The sequence below is a fragment of the Rhyacophila brunnea genome, unplaced genomic scaffold (genome assembly GCF_057557595.1).
Source record: "Rhyacophila brunnea isolate RB1 unplaced genomic scaffold, BYU_Rbru_1.0 scaffold_15, whole genome shotgun sequence".
Classification (NCBI taxonomy): domain Eukaryota; kingdom Metazoa; phylum Arthropoda; class Insecta; order Trichoptera; family Rhyacophilidae; genus Rhyacophila; species Rhyacophila brunnea.
The window spans coordinates 31,246,961-31,263,922 of NW_028232806.1; the positions used below are offsets into that span (position 1 = coordinate 31,246,961).

Genomic DNA, 16,962 nt, shown 5'->3' on the forward strand with positions numbered 1-16,962 from the left:
CAAAATTTATTATATTTGAATACTTATATTTAGTCTTAAAATTATCGCTTTCATCCATCATCATTTATACTTTTTAAATTAAATTAAATTTATCTTAATTACACCTCCGCCCAATATGCGATTTTCACACACCGGACGAAGGCCTTTACCTATGAATAAAAAATACTTACGTGGTTGAGCAAGGAATCAGATTAGATGTTTTATGAAGCCGTTTCTAGAGGTCAGGGTTACGTTTCGACTTATAGCTACTAAATGATTATTTTACACCGGGAGAAGCCCGCCTGTAACAGGGGTGTATCAATAGGTATTTTTAAATGAGCAGTCACATAACACAGAAAAGCGCAGTTCGAACAAAAATACGTAATTGGAATTTTTCCCCGAAACAAGCATGGCATTCATAAACTACAAAAGAAGTTGTTTATTGTAATGAGCGCCGGTAGGTACTTACTTCACAAACCCTGGATTTTTTTTCAACCATATGTGTGGATACTTCAATCTTGTCGGCGAAAACACCAATTAAGTAGGTACTTAGACACTTAACTAGCGTCATAAACGTAATCCGAACTCGGCGGCATCCTGTCCGTCAGATTTTATTGCTTAGGGTCGAAATGTTTTTAAACGATCCACACATTAAGTTCTAAGAAAATTTTTGTTGATATTTTAGCTCTGTATATCTGATAAGGAGCTCTTTATAAAAGTGAATAAATGTATGGAGAAAATCATAAACTAAAATGTCAACGAATGTTTCCTCGTTACATCCGAGATCTCACTATCGTAATAACCGAGCTCGACTGTAATTCACTATGTATTAATAATAATGGTAAATTTTTAAGAAAACAAGAATTTTGACTTGGTTTTTTTATTATTATAATATAAAATACATATTAAAAAGACAACGTTGCAACGAAAATAATAAGATGGACTCAGTTTCTTCTTCAATACCTCAAATTAATTATTTACTGGCTGTAAAAATCATCTAGACTTCAATAAACAGCCTTGGAAAATTCAATCGAATATTTTATGCATACACTCTTCTTACTTGCAACAACAAAAAAAAATTCCTCCCCAGATGCTTTATAATATTATTACTATTTATGGAATATCCTTAATAACTTCAGTGAGTTGTTCTTTTGTGAACATGTGGAAGAGATTTCCTGGAGTCAGTGTGACTACTTCAACATTGTTTTCCGAAAGCCTCTCTTCCATCACCTGCTTGAGAATTGTAAGGGCCGAGGTGATAGCTTCCTTCAGTGTCATTGATTTGTGGAACATTTCCTAGAATAATGGCAATGAAATTCACTTCAGTTTGGCTAGTAAAAGATAGAATAACATGCTAAAAACCCAATATCATATCAGCTCAAACTTAAAATTAATCGTGAACATGCAATAGAAAAAAAAATACTGGATTTCCCAATAATTATATACATTGGGCGACAAAATAAACTCTTAAAATAAAATTTGGGGTAATTAATTTTGGCCACCTATTTTTCAAATGTGTGCTGCGGATTGAATGAATACAAGCGCGCCAATTATCAAGTTGAGTAAAATATTGATATTTCTATAACATCGGAAGTGTTTGAAGGAGGATAAGATAATTAAACAAAATATTCAAATTAGACACGTTGCTGTCAAAATAATGACAACATTTTATATAAATGAATCCATGGAATGTACTTTATCCAAATTAGGAATAAAATTCTAACAACTTTTCTTCAAACAACAATCTTGCCTCACACATAAATATGTACCTGTTTAATCTTCAACCATTCAATTTGTTTATTTGATATGATGACGTTTAAGTTATTTTTAATTAAAAAAATGAGTCAACGTTTGATACGTCACTAAGAACTCAGGTGTAGCCATAGTGCCACTTTAGTGACTTCATGCACTAGGACCACTAAGCTAACAAACTATTTTTATTGAAAATATGGTTTAAAACATTACCTGTAAGCTCTGTTGAGCACCTTCGCTACCGGAACCGATGGCTTTTGCATCAAACTGGACATAAGTTCCACTGGGATCCATATGGTACAATTGCGGTCCTTTCACGCCAATACCTGAAAGTATTATAAGTAAACAATTTTACATTAGAACATGGAATTGTAAATCGTTAAGGCGATACTTCAGTGTAACGGCAAATAATTTTCAACTATAGGCGCGACGAAATTTTGGACTTGCTGGCAGTCTGAGGTCAAGGTGTGACTACGTCAATTTGTTTCGTGATGGCGATGGGGGTATTAATTCTTAAATCGTGTAAAGATGACTAAAAACGTTAACCATTTACTTTAAAAAGAAAACATGTCAATGAATATATTATTATTGTTACTAATAGAACAATAAACAGAACATTAAATGGACGTTGGATTTATATGACAAATTACATTGCGTTCGGCATGTGTCATTTGCACCCGCGACCCGCAATCCGCGCATCGCCTAGCCACGATCTTTTTAGACCATGCCTCAACTGAGGTATAGCCATAAGGAGATACAGCTATTTGAAACTGGGTGCATCCAATTATAAATGAAAAACGTATGTCATCTCTGAAGTAGAGAGAAAGTGAAAAATACTGTTTATTTCTGAAACGCACTATTTAGTGCTTATTCATCATTATATCCGTGTATCGCGTATACGTCTAATACATAACATCAAATCTCAGGGCAGCTATTTGTACGGTTGGTATTCTGTGCTAAATTAGATTACATGTTTTTGGATGTTTTTAAATTTTAGCAAAATGCCTGTAAATTCTCAACAAACCAAAATTTAAAAACATTCCTGATTTACCACAGAATACAAAACTTACAATTGAGACCATATCCGGAAAATGAGCGTCATCGAGATAATGCTGTCTTTTGGTAAATCGGTTTAAATTACGCGGCATACACTATACATGCACTCGCCAAATATTACTTTGATATTCCAACAATAGGTGGCAGTAGATAGTCCAAACTGACCACGCGTATCGATATACCATAATATCTATGCCGTACACGACATACAGTCCAACCAACGTATCTGAATAATGGTCAAAAATGGAATTACTAGAACTAGAGGTGGGAAAACTGGTCGATTTTGAAGACTAAGTATACTTACTACCAGTATTAAAAAATACTTAGTATCGAAACTTGTTCCAAAATACTAGTATTTGAAATATCGGCTATAATAGAATCGTTAAAAATACATCCGCTTTTCGAAAAGTCCCATTTTCGAGATAGGTACAGCTGAAACTATCTGGCGTATGCATATAACAGCTAACTGCATTCAAGCTATTTAATGCAAATTTGCATGCATAAACCTAAATAGCATCAGTTGAATAGTGACATCACGTCTCTGACGTAATACTCGTCATGCCGAGACTAATGTTACCAATTTTTAAATTTTGATTCCCCGATAATTAATTTAAAATATTGAAATTGTGAATTGGTGTAAAAATGTCCAAACGGTACCATATAAATTTAATAATCATAAATGAATAATTATCATGTACTTAAAAATAATTTATTAGTTATGACATCATATTTATTTTATACTTCTAACAATATAAATATTTATTTAAGAATCGAGTGGCCACACTTTTGTCTCGCAGCTAACTTCATTTATGTTATGAGATGACGTGTTATTGACTGCGAATGTACTGAAATGAAATGGATGAAGTCCTAATGAAATGAAAACGGATCTAATTATTTTCATTTATAATTTATACCAATCAACCTATGACAGTCTTACCAGTGTGTTTGAGATTTTAATCTTGTTTATTTCAGTTTAGGTGATATTTTGAAACAATGCAGACTGCTTCCAATTGCATATATAATATCTTAAATAAAGCAGTAACTAGTAGGCTGATATTATTATGTAGTACCTATTTTATCGTAATGTTACGTAAATCCATCTTATCCATGGAAAATACTGCATTTTTTATGACGTCTGTAGTGAGTGATCGAACCACGGGAGCATTGTATCTAGACTATGGATTAAAATTCATGATGTGTTTTTTAAACGGCACAATTACTGTTTAAAGTTCGCAAATGCTCTACCGAATCTACAAAATTGATGGGTTCTTAATTATAATTATATGTATTACATATATTATAGTATAATGACAATTCTAACCAACAAAAAACTTGTAATGAATTCATTTTTGCCGACTCTTTACGTATATAAGTATGCTCCTGTCATGTGTCAAACTGACAGGAGGTGGACCGCATGTTTCATTTTCGTGCGCATTCCTGTGCGGATCTCATTTTTTATAGGTTTCTTATTCGGCCGATAAACCGCTTACTACGTTGAGTGCGGTTCAAAAGTGTATGAATACGGCAGTATGGCACTAGTCACTCCTGTTTCAGTAGAAAATACTGAAGCATTAAAAGCACTGGTTTCATTTATCTGTAAAGCATTTTCATTTACAGGTGGAGCTATATTTTGCCTGGCAAATTCAATATGAATAGTTGGGTGCTTGCGCTGTAAAAATTTCTTCAAATTTGACATTGACTTGTATGAATTTTTTATTTTACAAATATTACAGATGGCATAATTTGTAACTATTTCTTTGGAACGATTCCACACGAAACTTAACCTTTTAGTAGCCATTTGAGATACCCGGGGTTCCGGCGGCTAGCTCAGGTGTCCATCGAACCCCGGATTCACAAAAAAAGATATTTTAAATTGAGGAGAAATTAAATGAAACCACGTCTGTCTCGTGCTTAACTTGGTAATCTTCTTATATTTTACATTTTTTTTACACGTTTACATATTTTGTTTTAACAATAAGTTTCGCAGGTCCGTACATGTTGGAAAAGAGACGCTCACTACTTTCTTTTTCTTTTTCAAACTTCGCGTACCCACGCCGTCCAACAAAAAGGACTCTCGTGATTGGCTAAATTTTATCGCGTGATGTTTTTGATTTGACGAATCATGAGGACCACCCCGGCGCAGGCGCGTGGAAATTTGAACGTTGCCGGCAAGCGCGGCAAAATTTATTATATATGAATAAGTACTTATATTTAATCTTAAAATTATCTCTTTCATCCATCATCATTTATACTTTAAAATCTATCTTAATTACACCTCCGCCCAGTAAGTGATTTTCACGCACCGGACGAAGGCCTTTACTCATGAATAAAAAAAAATAAAATTACGTAGTTGAGCAAGGAATCAGATTAGATGTTTTATGAAGCCGTTTCTAGAGGTCAGGGTTACGTTTCGACTTATGACTACTAAATGATTATTTTACACCGGGAGAAGCCCGCCTGTAACAGGGGTGTATCACATTTTAACACAAATTGTTTTTATTTAATAAAACGCAATTTTTTTTATAGTACTTATTCCACTTTAATTAATATATTAGGATCGGTTTCGTCCGCCTCAGAGGGACATTTTCAACTAACCGGTCCTAATATATTAATTAAAGTGGAATAAGTACTATAAAAAAAATTGCGTTTTATTAAATAAAAACAACAATACAATGCAGTTCCACCATGAATTGACAGTTAACAAAATAAAAGAAATCACAAATTGTTTATTAAGTATAATATAATTATTATCCATTTATACAATCATGCATACAATTTGAATTCAGTTTATGTTTATAAATTCCAATTATAACACTAAAAAATCGAGAAACTCGACGTGACAAAACCAGATAAACGCGTAGTCAGTTAGCGTTATCAGAACTCCGCTATTCCGGGACTTGCGACTGACGTCAACTCGATGTAAATGTCATACTCAACTGAAACTAATTCCGTAGTATTACTAAACATACGCGAGTCGCGACGTCCGAGGTGATGATTTCATACGTAGCAAGACTACGAACTAGCTAGCGGACGGCGAGATCTCATACCATGCGTCGAACTCCGGGACTCGATAAAGTCTCATACTCAACTGAAACTAAAACTCTTAAAACTAAAACTAAGGCGAACTCAAATAGTATTACTATAAAACGAACATGTGACCATTTCTGTCCTTCACTATACCAACTTTACAACAGAGGAGAAAGGGAGAACAATGACAGTTGAGTATAATATCACGGCTAAACATACGTGTATCATGATATCTCGCTCGCGCGCATTTAATATCAATAGCGTTGAAAGTCAACCAGCATCACGGAATGGCGAGTCACGGCGATGATATCATCGAATGCGTTCGAATTCGAACATCTAATACGTTTCAAGTTTCTTGAAACAAGTTTATTGGGCCACAAATACTTAGTATGGGTAGTTTCATCCGAAACTTAAGTACACAAACTGGTGACAGTATTTCCAACTCACCTCTAACTAGAACCCATATGGACACCATTCCAATGTCAAATTCTGTCCAGTTGCGAGTCTTGATTGGGTAGTTTTCGACTGTGGTTCCCCCATCAATTTTCAGATAAGTTTGCGGCATTGTACATGCAATTCGTGCTTACGGACGTTTGCGGCATTTCCATTTGTTATTACGATAAATATTTTTTTACTCTTGAAAAAATTTGAATCTATATGTTCTAAAAAAGGCATGTCATTGATGAAACTAATTATTACGTCAAAAACGAATAGTGGTCAAAATTATGAAACTTTGAAAGGAGAAAATATACTACGTGGGTGATGTATGTGGGTAAGTGCCGTCAGAAGTTGTGCAATAAATCACATATAAATCATTGGGGATTTTACTCAACTATGCCATGTAATATAAAACTTCTTCTTCGGCCATATCCGTCCCTTAGTTGGAGCATATGGACACCACTAGGCGTCTCCAAGAATCCGTCGCTTGCCAGTCTTCTTGCATCGTTCCAGGTCAAACCAGCATCCCGTAGCCAACGTTCCCTCTAATTTTTCTATTTTGTGTGCGGGTCTCATCAACACATCTGAGCAGTGGCGTAACTAGGATTGATGTCACCCGTCAGTGAGAGGCCGTCACCCGGTACGGTAAATTAACTCCCAATTTAATGTGTTTCATTAAAACTCATATTTTTAAGATATTTATTAATTTCAGTGATTTTATATAATAATAACACTAACAATGATAATTTTTGAAATAAATATCCCACTTGTAAAATTTCACTTGCATGCTTGTTAGTCGTTAGTCGCACTTGACCATCGCCTTCCGAGAAATGAGTCGAAGAATTGTGCATGTGATAGTTTCGTGCATGCAAATGAAATTTTCTTTTACAATATTTTTGTGTGAGGACTGTGTGGGGGATCAAAACATGTGTGCAGACACATTTTGGTCAGTGTATACACCTTACAGGGAACATTGCCCGTAGCTCCGCCATACACACTCTATAGATAGTATTTAACGACCTTCCAGGACGCCGGAATCCGGTTCGCTTGAAAAACAGGCAAGCCAGGTTGAAATTCTCTTCTGGCATCCGCAACACGTGGCCGAGCCAGGTCCAACGTCGCCTCTTCACTCTTAGCGTGATGAGAGGCTGCTTGGCGCATTCTCTTATCTCCTCGTTGCTCCTAAAGTCATCCACACACCCAGTATTCATCGCAAACATCTGTTTCTGAAGCTCAGTATACGGTTGCTCTGAGCCTTCGTAAGGTGCAATGATTCGCTACCGCAAAGCAGCACCATCAGAATGCAAGCGTCGGAAAGGCGGCATTTGGTTTTGACCGAGTACAATCGTGAGTCCCAGACACTACGCATCGAGTTGAATGTTGCTCCAGCCATTCCCTTTCCGATAGCGAGCTCTCTCTGCAAAATGCCATCTACCGTGATGTGTTCTCCCAGGTTTTAATTAAAAGAACAGAAAATACAAAAAACGATTTCGCCAAAATTGTCACAGAGGTTTAAAATATAATCCGGCTTCTGAGCTGCGAGTTGTGCACCACTACTATGAGTAAAAAAATATCAGCCATACATCGATGGTATTCCTTTCAAGGTTCATATAAATAGTATGTATACATATTTGGTTTGCTATGACAATGAAAAGTGGGATCAAAGCATTAAAATAAAAATGTCTGATTGAACACGCAAAAAATGTGTTATGGAAAATGAACAAAGTAAGTAATAATTTTTTTACTGACCAGCAAACAAGATGGCGACACCGAAGGGTCGTGACATGGCAGTGCCGCTGTCTTCATCGCTGTCCCCAAACTGAATGGCCAGATTGCTGACGGCCTGCGCACACGATTCAACAGTCATCCGCTCGTTGTAGATGAACCAGTGGTTCTGACATTCCACACGTGCCCTCTCTACCAATGTTCTATAAATAAAAAGACCATATTTTAGAACCTATAATGAATCTAACCCAAAGAACATATCTTATCTCTATATATATAAAAATCTCGTATCACGATGTTTGTGGTCGCGCTCCTCCGAAAGGGCTCGACCGATTTTTATGAATTTTTTTATGTATATTTGTTAGGTATGAGAATAGGTCAACAAGTATATTTCATACCGCTAAGTGATTTGGGTATCTCTATCCAGAAAATTTTTTCTTTTATTTTTTTGACAATTTTTTTTTGTATTTTTTTTATCATTTGGCATCAAAAAATACCTATAACTCCAAATTTTCACCCTCCCACCCCCACCCTCCCATTTTTTAATCGCGATTTTATTATTTTTGTATGAACAAATTTAACCGTCGTTCGTATTTCAAACAGAACGAAATTATTTATGTTGTTGAATGACAGATGGCGCTATGTCCGAGAAGAATTCAAGAGAAGCGTCGCGTCATTTTGACAATTTATTTTATCTATTTTTGTGTGCGTGTATTACAGTGCACAATGCCAGCAAGACGCAAGGGAGGCCATTTGGGCCGTCGAACGAATAAAGCAACAAACATGCGATATAGTAGAGCAGAAAGAACAGACGAACAAATCCAACAATATAACAAAAACGTGCGTGTGAGCATGTCGCAATTGCGTGTATCTCAATCACAAGAGGCACGAGCTGAACGAAATCAACAACGACAATTGGAACGGAGCCAAGCACGCCGGTTCGTAGTTAACACACGCAGAGCAAATGACTGACAACGCCAACAAGTACATCGAGCATTTACATCTGCTTTGTTCTTTCGTCTCGCATTCGAGTACGAGCCAGATATTGAATATTCCGCTCATCCGAAAGTGCTGATTGGTGCTATGGACAATGAATGTCCCCATTATCAAGCGCTCAAATTCAAACATGAGTCAGCCGGGACGTGTTGCGCATCCGGAAAAGTGCAACTACCAGAAATTGAGATACCACCAGAACCATTGAACGGCTTGCTCATCGTAACGGTTCCAGATTCAAACCTATTCCTGAAGTCCATTCGCACATTCAATTCATGCTTCCAAATGACTTCGTTCGGAGCAACAGAAATAGTTCACAATACTGCGGCAAATGGTCAACAATTCCATTCTACGTTAAAAATCAAAGGCCAAGTATACCACAAAGTAGGCTCATTGCTGCCAATGCCAAACGAACCACATAAATTTTTACAAATCTAATTCATGGGCGGTGAGGACATTAATCGTGTGGATGCACGTTGCGGCTACAATAACCTCAATTCGCCTAATGCCAGGCGCATCGTCGAATGAGTACAATGAATTATTGAAATTCTTCAAAGCACACATGCACGAATTGCAAAGTGACAATCACGCTATTGTCATCAATCCTGATAAAACACCAGCTGGAGAGCATGTGCGTCGATTCAATGCGCCTGTTGTTGACGACATTCCTGGAATCATGGTTGGCGACCGCACATCGACGCGAGAAATCGTGATTCGAAGAAGAAACAATAATCTGGAGTTCATCGCTGACACACACCGTTCATACGACGCTCTCCAATATCCGCTAATTTTCTGGAAGGAACAAGACGGATATTGCATAAATATTAAACAATGAGATCCCGCCACAGGTAATTCATTCATTATGAACATCATTACTCATTTTGAATTGAGAAAATTAATGGTTGGTGTTTTTTTGTTTTTATCGGTGGTCATCATCTACAGCGCTCCGTTCCTCTTTCTGTCATAGATCCCATCCACACACACTTACGATACATTCGTTATTTTTTATTTAACAACCAAAATATTCACTAGAAATAATTTATATGGCAGAACAACGTTTGCCGGGTCAGCTAGTAATCATATAATATTATAATCTTCTTAATTAGTTCTATGCCTTCAGCGAGTTATCTCACTCTATGAGGCTGTGATCGATAGGCCACACATACAAATTTTGCCTGACTTTAAACTCAAATTACTAGTCATTGTCGATTGATTTGCATAATCAAAAAAATTAAACACACTGACATTTGTTTGAATAATTATGAAATACTAAGACACAAATTATCGGTATTACAGAAATTGTATTAAGAGCTTCGCTTTACATTCAACGTGTGTTGTTAAAAAACTGCGACGTCAGATACTGCCGTAGTAATATCGTGAGGCATAGAAAAGGTTAAGCAACACTAGTTTTTAAAACAGAGATTTTGACCATGACCTGTTGTCATACCGCCCCTTTTCTCCAATTTTGTTAAAGTTTACAAATATTCAGTAAAACCCGCGATGGCCGAGCGGTAAAGTGATGGCAAATAAAGTCGAGGGCTTGGATTCGAATTCTGGGTCTGGAAAATTCACAGGTTGTTTTTGCAATGTGTGTTGGAATCCAGACCATGGACCAATGTAATAGGTAGAGCAAGTGTCCAACATATATTTCTCATAAAAGCAAAAATCTGCTGAGAAACCTCTTCGTGGGGCAACTCAGATCCACATATTGATTGTAGAGACAATAAAAAAAAAAACGTTAAGAATTCAGAATATTATAGCTGTGTATATTGTCCATTTTTCTATCCAGTGGACCATCATACCGTTATTTTCAAACACAGTTTTATTTTTCTGGTATACTGTAAACTTATCAAAAAATACCTGGTTCACCAATAAAATTTTGAATAAACTTTATAAATGACGTCATCAGTGTATTTGTTTACATTTTGTATGCATGTAGTAGGGTGCGATAATTGTGAGGTTACTACGATTCCGAGATATGTAACTGCCTTTTTTTTACCATATTTGAACCTAATAACATCATACGAGTTTTCGCCTCTACAGGAAGGAGGTTGTATTAACAGATTTTTTTTAACAAGAAATAGTTATGTCACTTGCTCAATCTATTAGGGCCATATTCTGGGTCCAAACACACATAGAAAATCATGAGATTTTTTCACTAGACCCGGGATTCGAACTCGGGACCCTTGACATTTGAAGCCGGCGCATTTGTAACCGCTCAGCCATCATGAACGAGTGTTTTATTTATGCCAATAACATTGTATATAATAAGTATGTGGTACTGATTTTTTAAATCGGATTGCAATTAAAGTGCCGAGAACCGAAGGAGAACAAGTGACACCATTAAAAAATAAATAAGTAACTGCATAATATTTCTCACCTAGAATCCGCCATCAGTCCTGATACAGCACATCCAATATGTGTATCGACCTGAACAATCTTTTCGATAGTGGTGGGTTCCATCAAAGGAGAGGTGATCCTCTTCTCGACAGCGAGAACAACCCCTTCGGATGTAGAGATTCCGATGGCTGTGGAGCCAAGCTTGATGGCTTCGATGGCATACTCCACTTGGAAGAGCCTTCCCTCAGGGCTGAAGGTGTTTACTCCTCTATCGTATTCTGAACGTGTGAGAAACATCTGAAACAAATTAAATAGTGTGACATCTACTTATATTGTGACCGACTCATCTAAGGAAATAAAGATGACCTCATTCTAGTACATCTCTATACCCCCTCCCCTTACTTCTCTTTCGAATAATAAGGTTATAGTGCTGCAGATGACTTCATGAAATTTTATAACTTTTTTTTTAGACCAAACCCTTCCTAACTTAACTTAATCTTAGTGTGTATGATGTAAGTGTAATGATGTATGATGTGAGTGGAATGATGCATCGAAATGTATGAAAATATTAAAATTAAAATTGACAATTATTGGATCGAAAAGCATCTCCGCCGACAGAAAAAGATATTTAATATATTTGTCTAGATGGACATGATATGAGGACATGAAATGATAAGTGGTCATGCGGTTATCTGCGGCATTATAACAAAAATAACGGTATAAGTCGGTTATGGGGAAGCCAGCAGCAAACACATTTTGAAAATAGCCGATATACTGGATTATTTGTTAGGTTGGGTTAGTTTGAGTTTTCATTCTTGAATTCATGAATTTTGCCCAAAATCAGCTATGACAATTAGCGTGGTTCCCGCTACTACAACTACAAAGTACACTCGTCAGATTGATGGAAAGGGAACAGTTCTAAGACGGTCATGGCATATAAATTCCTGAGCACAAGTGTTAAGTTTAATACAAATGAATATGCAACATGAAATGACTTGCAGCTAAATTAATATCACTCAAGTCATAGTGACCAATCTTTGAGGTTCACTTTCATCATATTCATACCCCAACTTCATGTTTCCTATAACATTTTTTGATTACAACAAGCATGGCCCCCACAAAGGGCGGGCTGACAGGGCTCTAGCCTGGAGGCCCGGCGTGATGAGTCGACCAGATAAGTGAGATAAACACAGATCACTAATAGTAAAAAAAAGCTATGTTGCTTCAATAATATTAATAATTTTAAAAAATTGGTCTTACGATGCAATTTTTAACTGTGTGCCGATACTCGACAACTACATAATTCAAATGGATGTACATATTAAAACTACAAAAAATTGCTAAAAATACACTAATTTTACCGCGTACGCCATATGGAGAACGCTACTGCAGTGCGTCACACTATCTTTACCCTTAGCAATAGGTGGGGGGGGGGGCGCCAAACATCCTAGCCTGGGGGCCCGCTTAAGGAAGTGGGGTCCATGACAACAAGCCATGTCATAATAAAGAAAATAAATAAAAAAGAAGGGCGACTAAATTTCAAATCATGTTTTTTAAGGATAGGAATATGTCACATTGACGCTGGTTTGGCACAGAACTGTCATTTATCAATATAATATAGGAACGGAAAGTTTTTTTAAGGAACCCTTCAAAAAATCTGCTTAATTAAAGACAATTATTCCTGTCTATACATCTACTTCCTAGAGATCTCCAAACTGAGTTTTTGAAAGGCCCCGATTACCCTATTATTCGCGATGTTAATGTCCATTCTCTTCGACTCGTTTTATGAATAGCTCCATTATACTAAAAAATGCCCAGTGTATTGTTTTTTATGAAAACTATAATAATGATTCATAAGTCTTCAAATATTGCAGAATTCTGCGACATCAAGTTCCCGTTTATAAACACAATACATGCTGTAATATTTGGATTACAGATTTTTAATTATGATTGGTGATTAAAACTGACTTTATATTCACCGGTAGCGTTTCTAGGTTAATATTGGTAGATGATGTTGCAGGAATTACAAAATAAATGAAAAGGCGATCAACAATTTGCCATGCCGACATGTACGTTAACGAAAGCATTAATAATGTATGATTGTGAATTTTAATAATATAAACAAATAATATACCTTTACTACAACTTTCAATCTTTAACTTGCTAACGATGAATAGCAGAAATTAGAAAAGTCAAACGAGAAACGAAGTATCTTAGTTTATGGTCAAAGAATCGAAGCTACGGAATAGACAACGAACAAATATGTTGTAAAAAATAAAGATATCTATGTAATATCTATATAATACCTCTATAATACAAATAATTTATTACGTGAAACTAAGTGGCAGTAAAGAAAGACATTTAGGTATTTTAAGGGCAACAAATTATTAAAATATACCTAGTGTGACACCCCCGTATGGTCCCCATTTGGGGATGTCTTTGTGTATCTGGAGACGCCCGAATCGGTATCAAAGCCAACAAATAATAAAGCGCTGATTACGAAAATAAATAATGTTAAAAGTCGGCCGGCAACATTGTCTTTGACCGTTGGAGATATGCAACGTCGCCCAAGAAAAAAAAACCGTTGGGAATGTTTTTTCAAGATGGCGCGCAGATCGCGACAAGCAGCAAAATCGCGAACGCGTACATTTCGCCCTCCGTAGAATTAAATTATTAAAAAATGTAACCATATAGTATAATAAACGTAAATAAACTCGCCGCTTCCATCACAATTCCGGTGCCTTAATTATCCACCTTCATCCCAAATACAGACGATAAAAAAAAAGTGACAGTTGAGAAATTCTCTTACCAAAATGGAGGGAAGTGATACTAGGTATTCTATTCTAAACATCTGCTAGAATCAATATGTTTACATTGATATTGAAAGGAGTTTTACCTACCAATAAAACTCTTATTATTCATGTTGACTTTGAAGTCCTTGAGATAGGGTTGCTCTTTCTTCTTCGCGTGAGGTTTTCTACTAATTTATTTTCCTTTTTCTTGTCGTTGGTCATTCCTTCCTTTTTATTTACTGGGCATACCCGCGCATCCATTTTTTATGTAGGGAGTTTGGGACCCCTTTGTCTTCATTATGATATGGCTCAAGGAACCAGGTAGAAGTTACCTGGACTTCAAAGTCAACATGAATAATAAGAGTTTTATTGGTAGGTAAAACTCCTTTCATTATTCGAATTTGACTTTGAAGTCCTTGAGATATCTGTTTGTTATCACCTGGTGTTGGGTATGCCAAATTCCTGTATGTGACAATAATTGAATACGTGTATTAAATAAGGCTCTAAGTACCAAAACGTAGTATCGCCTGTAGTTACAAAATACCGAGTCATTGCAGTAAAATTTCATGAAGCAGACCTTTTGAAAAATGTAGTTTTACAGTACCTATGAAGCAATCACGGCAGTTTCTAAAATTTTAGGTATTAAGAACTTGCAAGTGTCAACACACTATCGTCAGCTATTTTATATTGAATGCCGCTGACCACTGCAGTGCTACTTACACCATTATAAATAAAACACGCCAACGGACATACATCGTCGACAGGTTTAATTATTTTGCTGTATTTTTTTGACTTGCTTGAGGCACTTAGACTATAGTTGAAGTTATTGGCGTTGGTATGTATAACGTTTTTCTATAAAAATGACAGTATATGGTTGAATAAAGAAGGTTATGGGTTCTTTTCCCCTTCTGATGTCGGTGTGTCCATCGTTCTCTGGTAGTTGTCGTGAAATGTCGACTCACTGCGCCAGTTACCTCTCTTTAAGATATCATCTATTGGGTATATTTACAGTTTAAGGAAGCCACCACTGAGCGGACACTGCCTGGTGGTTCTTGTACCCCTGCTTCCAACAATACTGACCTTATCCAATTCCCTATGACTGTCCTGGTGGCTGGTTTTGCTGGTCCTCTTGAAGATATAAATAATTCCGAAATATCCCCACCTTCCTCTCTCCTTGGGTTTGACATGCAGACGAGTTTCCGTAACCAAAATACTGGGTTGATGTTTTGACACGTGGAAGCGCTTAGCTTCCATTCCGATTGACGATGCTTGGCGGTATCTGTCTTTGTGCCAAACATTGACCATACAATTATGTGGTCACCTTTATCCACTAATCCATTGTCTACTATTACTGAGTAGTGTGAGGTCATGAACCCTTCGTCCCGATGCGAGAAGCAGCCGAGTAGGTAGCTGTCCTGCGAGACGTTTCGAATAGGTTGTACTCCACCGATGTTGTTTTCCTAAGATGATCTACCACTCGTCCTGGATCCCAAACCGGTAGTTTGACGGGTTTCGTTTTATGTACCGAAATTGCCTGTAACATATTGTGTTATACTAGCGCGTTGATGCTGATATCTACAAAGATAATCGGTTTGCAAAATGTGGCTATGGCTGACTTATGCACCAGGATGGTGTTGTACGACAAACCCTCCATGTTTTGCAAGTAGCCTAGGTATCTGGCCAATTCCATCGGTTGAGGGCTATAATGATCCATTAGGTACACCATATTGTCATTGTCTTCCATTTGTTCCAAGCTGGTTTGTAAGTTTTTAGAGTCGAAGGCCGCCATCTGGAAGTAAGGAGTGCCCTTTCTTCCACCATTCAGTTTGATGTTATTTCACCCCACCCGAAATTATCCATAGTTAAAGGGATAGGTCCTGGATCCTTGGAGGTGGACGGTTGGTCTCCGTACCTACTAGTGTCGTATGTAAGTGCTCCCCAAAAGCATTGTTTCCAGCTTGGTGCCACTAGTAAGTACTTCCCTTTTGCTGAGTTCAGGTGCGCTAGGACTCGTGAAAGTAAGTTTGGTGGGGGAAATATCCACGCCAGTCTGAAGTCCTATACTCGGCTGAAGGCGTCTGTAACGTCTCGTGAGACATACGTTGCAATGACATGCGCTATTTCGTTTGAGAATAAATCCACCCCGGAAGCTCCCTATCTTTGAAACAGGGGGGTGGTTACGGTGTTGATGAGGTGCCATTCGGGAATGAGTTATCTGCGGGAGAGATGATCTGCCACGCAGTTGTAATTTCTGCGGAGGTATTGTGCAGTAACGTGATGTTGGCTCGACTGGTAAATACTAGTATCTGTTGGCATAGGTTTAGGAGAGTGACAGATTTTGTGCCGCCCTCGTTGTTGATGTAAGCCAATACTGTTTTGTTGTCTGTCTGCAGAAGCAGATCTAATCCTATGATTGCTTGTACCCGAGATTGAATTGCAAACATTTCCTTCCTGTTGGAATGCCATGCCATGCTAACTGGTCTTGTTTCCACGTACTGATAGGTGGTGTTCATTCAGTTGGCTCCCCAGCCTGTGTCGGCTGCGTCTGTCGTCAGGAAGTGATTGAATGTCGTTCTGTGTGTCAACTCTGAGTATCCTATCACCTGGAGCCACCACATGATGTCCTGTTTGGCCTATGGTGGTATTGTCGTATATTGGCGAGAATGGGACCTCGACAATATTGATGACTAGAGATTTGTAGCCGTCGGCAATGTAACCTTCCTCGTGGAGGTAGGATGCAAAGTTAAGTCGCCCCAGATGGGATTGAACATGTGCCTGTTTGAGGGACCAACTACCTTTTTGTACCTGCGTTGTGTCAACTCTGAGGATCATATCGCCTAGAGCCACCACCTGATGTTCT

The 16,962-nt window shown here is 37.5% G+C and overlaps 1 protein-coding gene across 1 annotated transcript; it reads right to left on the reverse strand.

Moving 5' to 3' along the window:
- Positions 1-843: 843 nt before the first annotated feature.
- Positions 844-13,532, reverse strand: Prosalpha5 (proteasome alpha5 subunit). Its single transcript, XM_085942750.1, has 5 exons — positions 13,445-13,532; positions 11,351-11,607; positions 8,002-8,180; positions 1,945-2,057; positions 844-1,275 (listed from the first exon to the last, which is right to left on the reverse strand). The coding sequence occupies exons 2-5, from the start codon at positions 11,605-11,607 to the stop codon at positions 1,093-1,095; spliced, it is 732 nt and encodes a 243-aa protein (XP_085798876.1). The 5' UTR covers positions 13,445-13,532; the 3' UTR covers positions 844-1,092.
- Between the last annotated feature and the right edge of the window lie 3,430 nt (positions 13,533-16,962).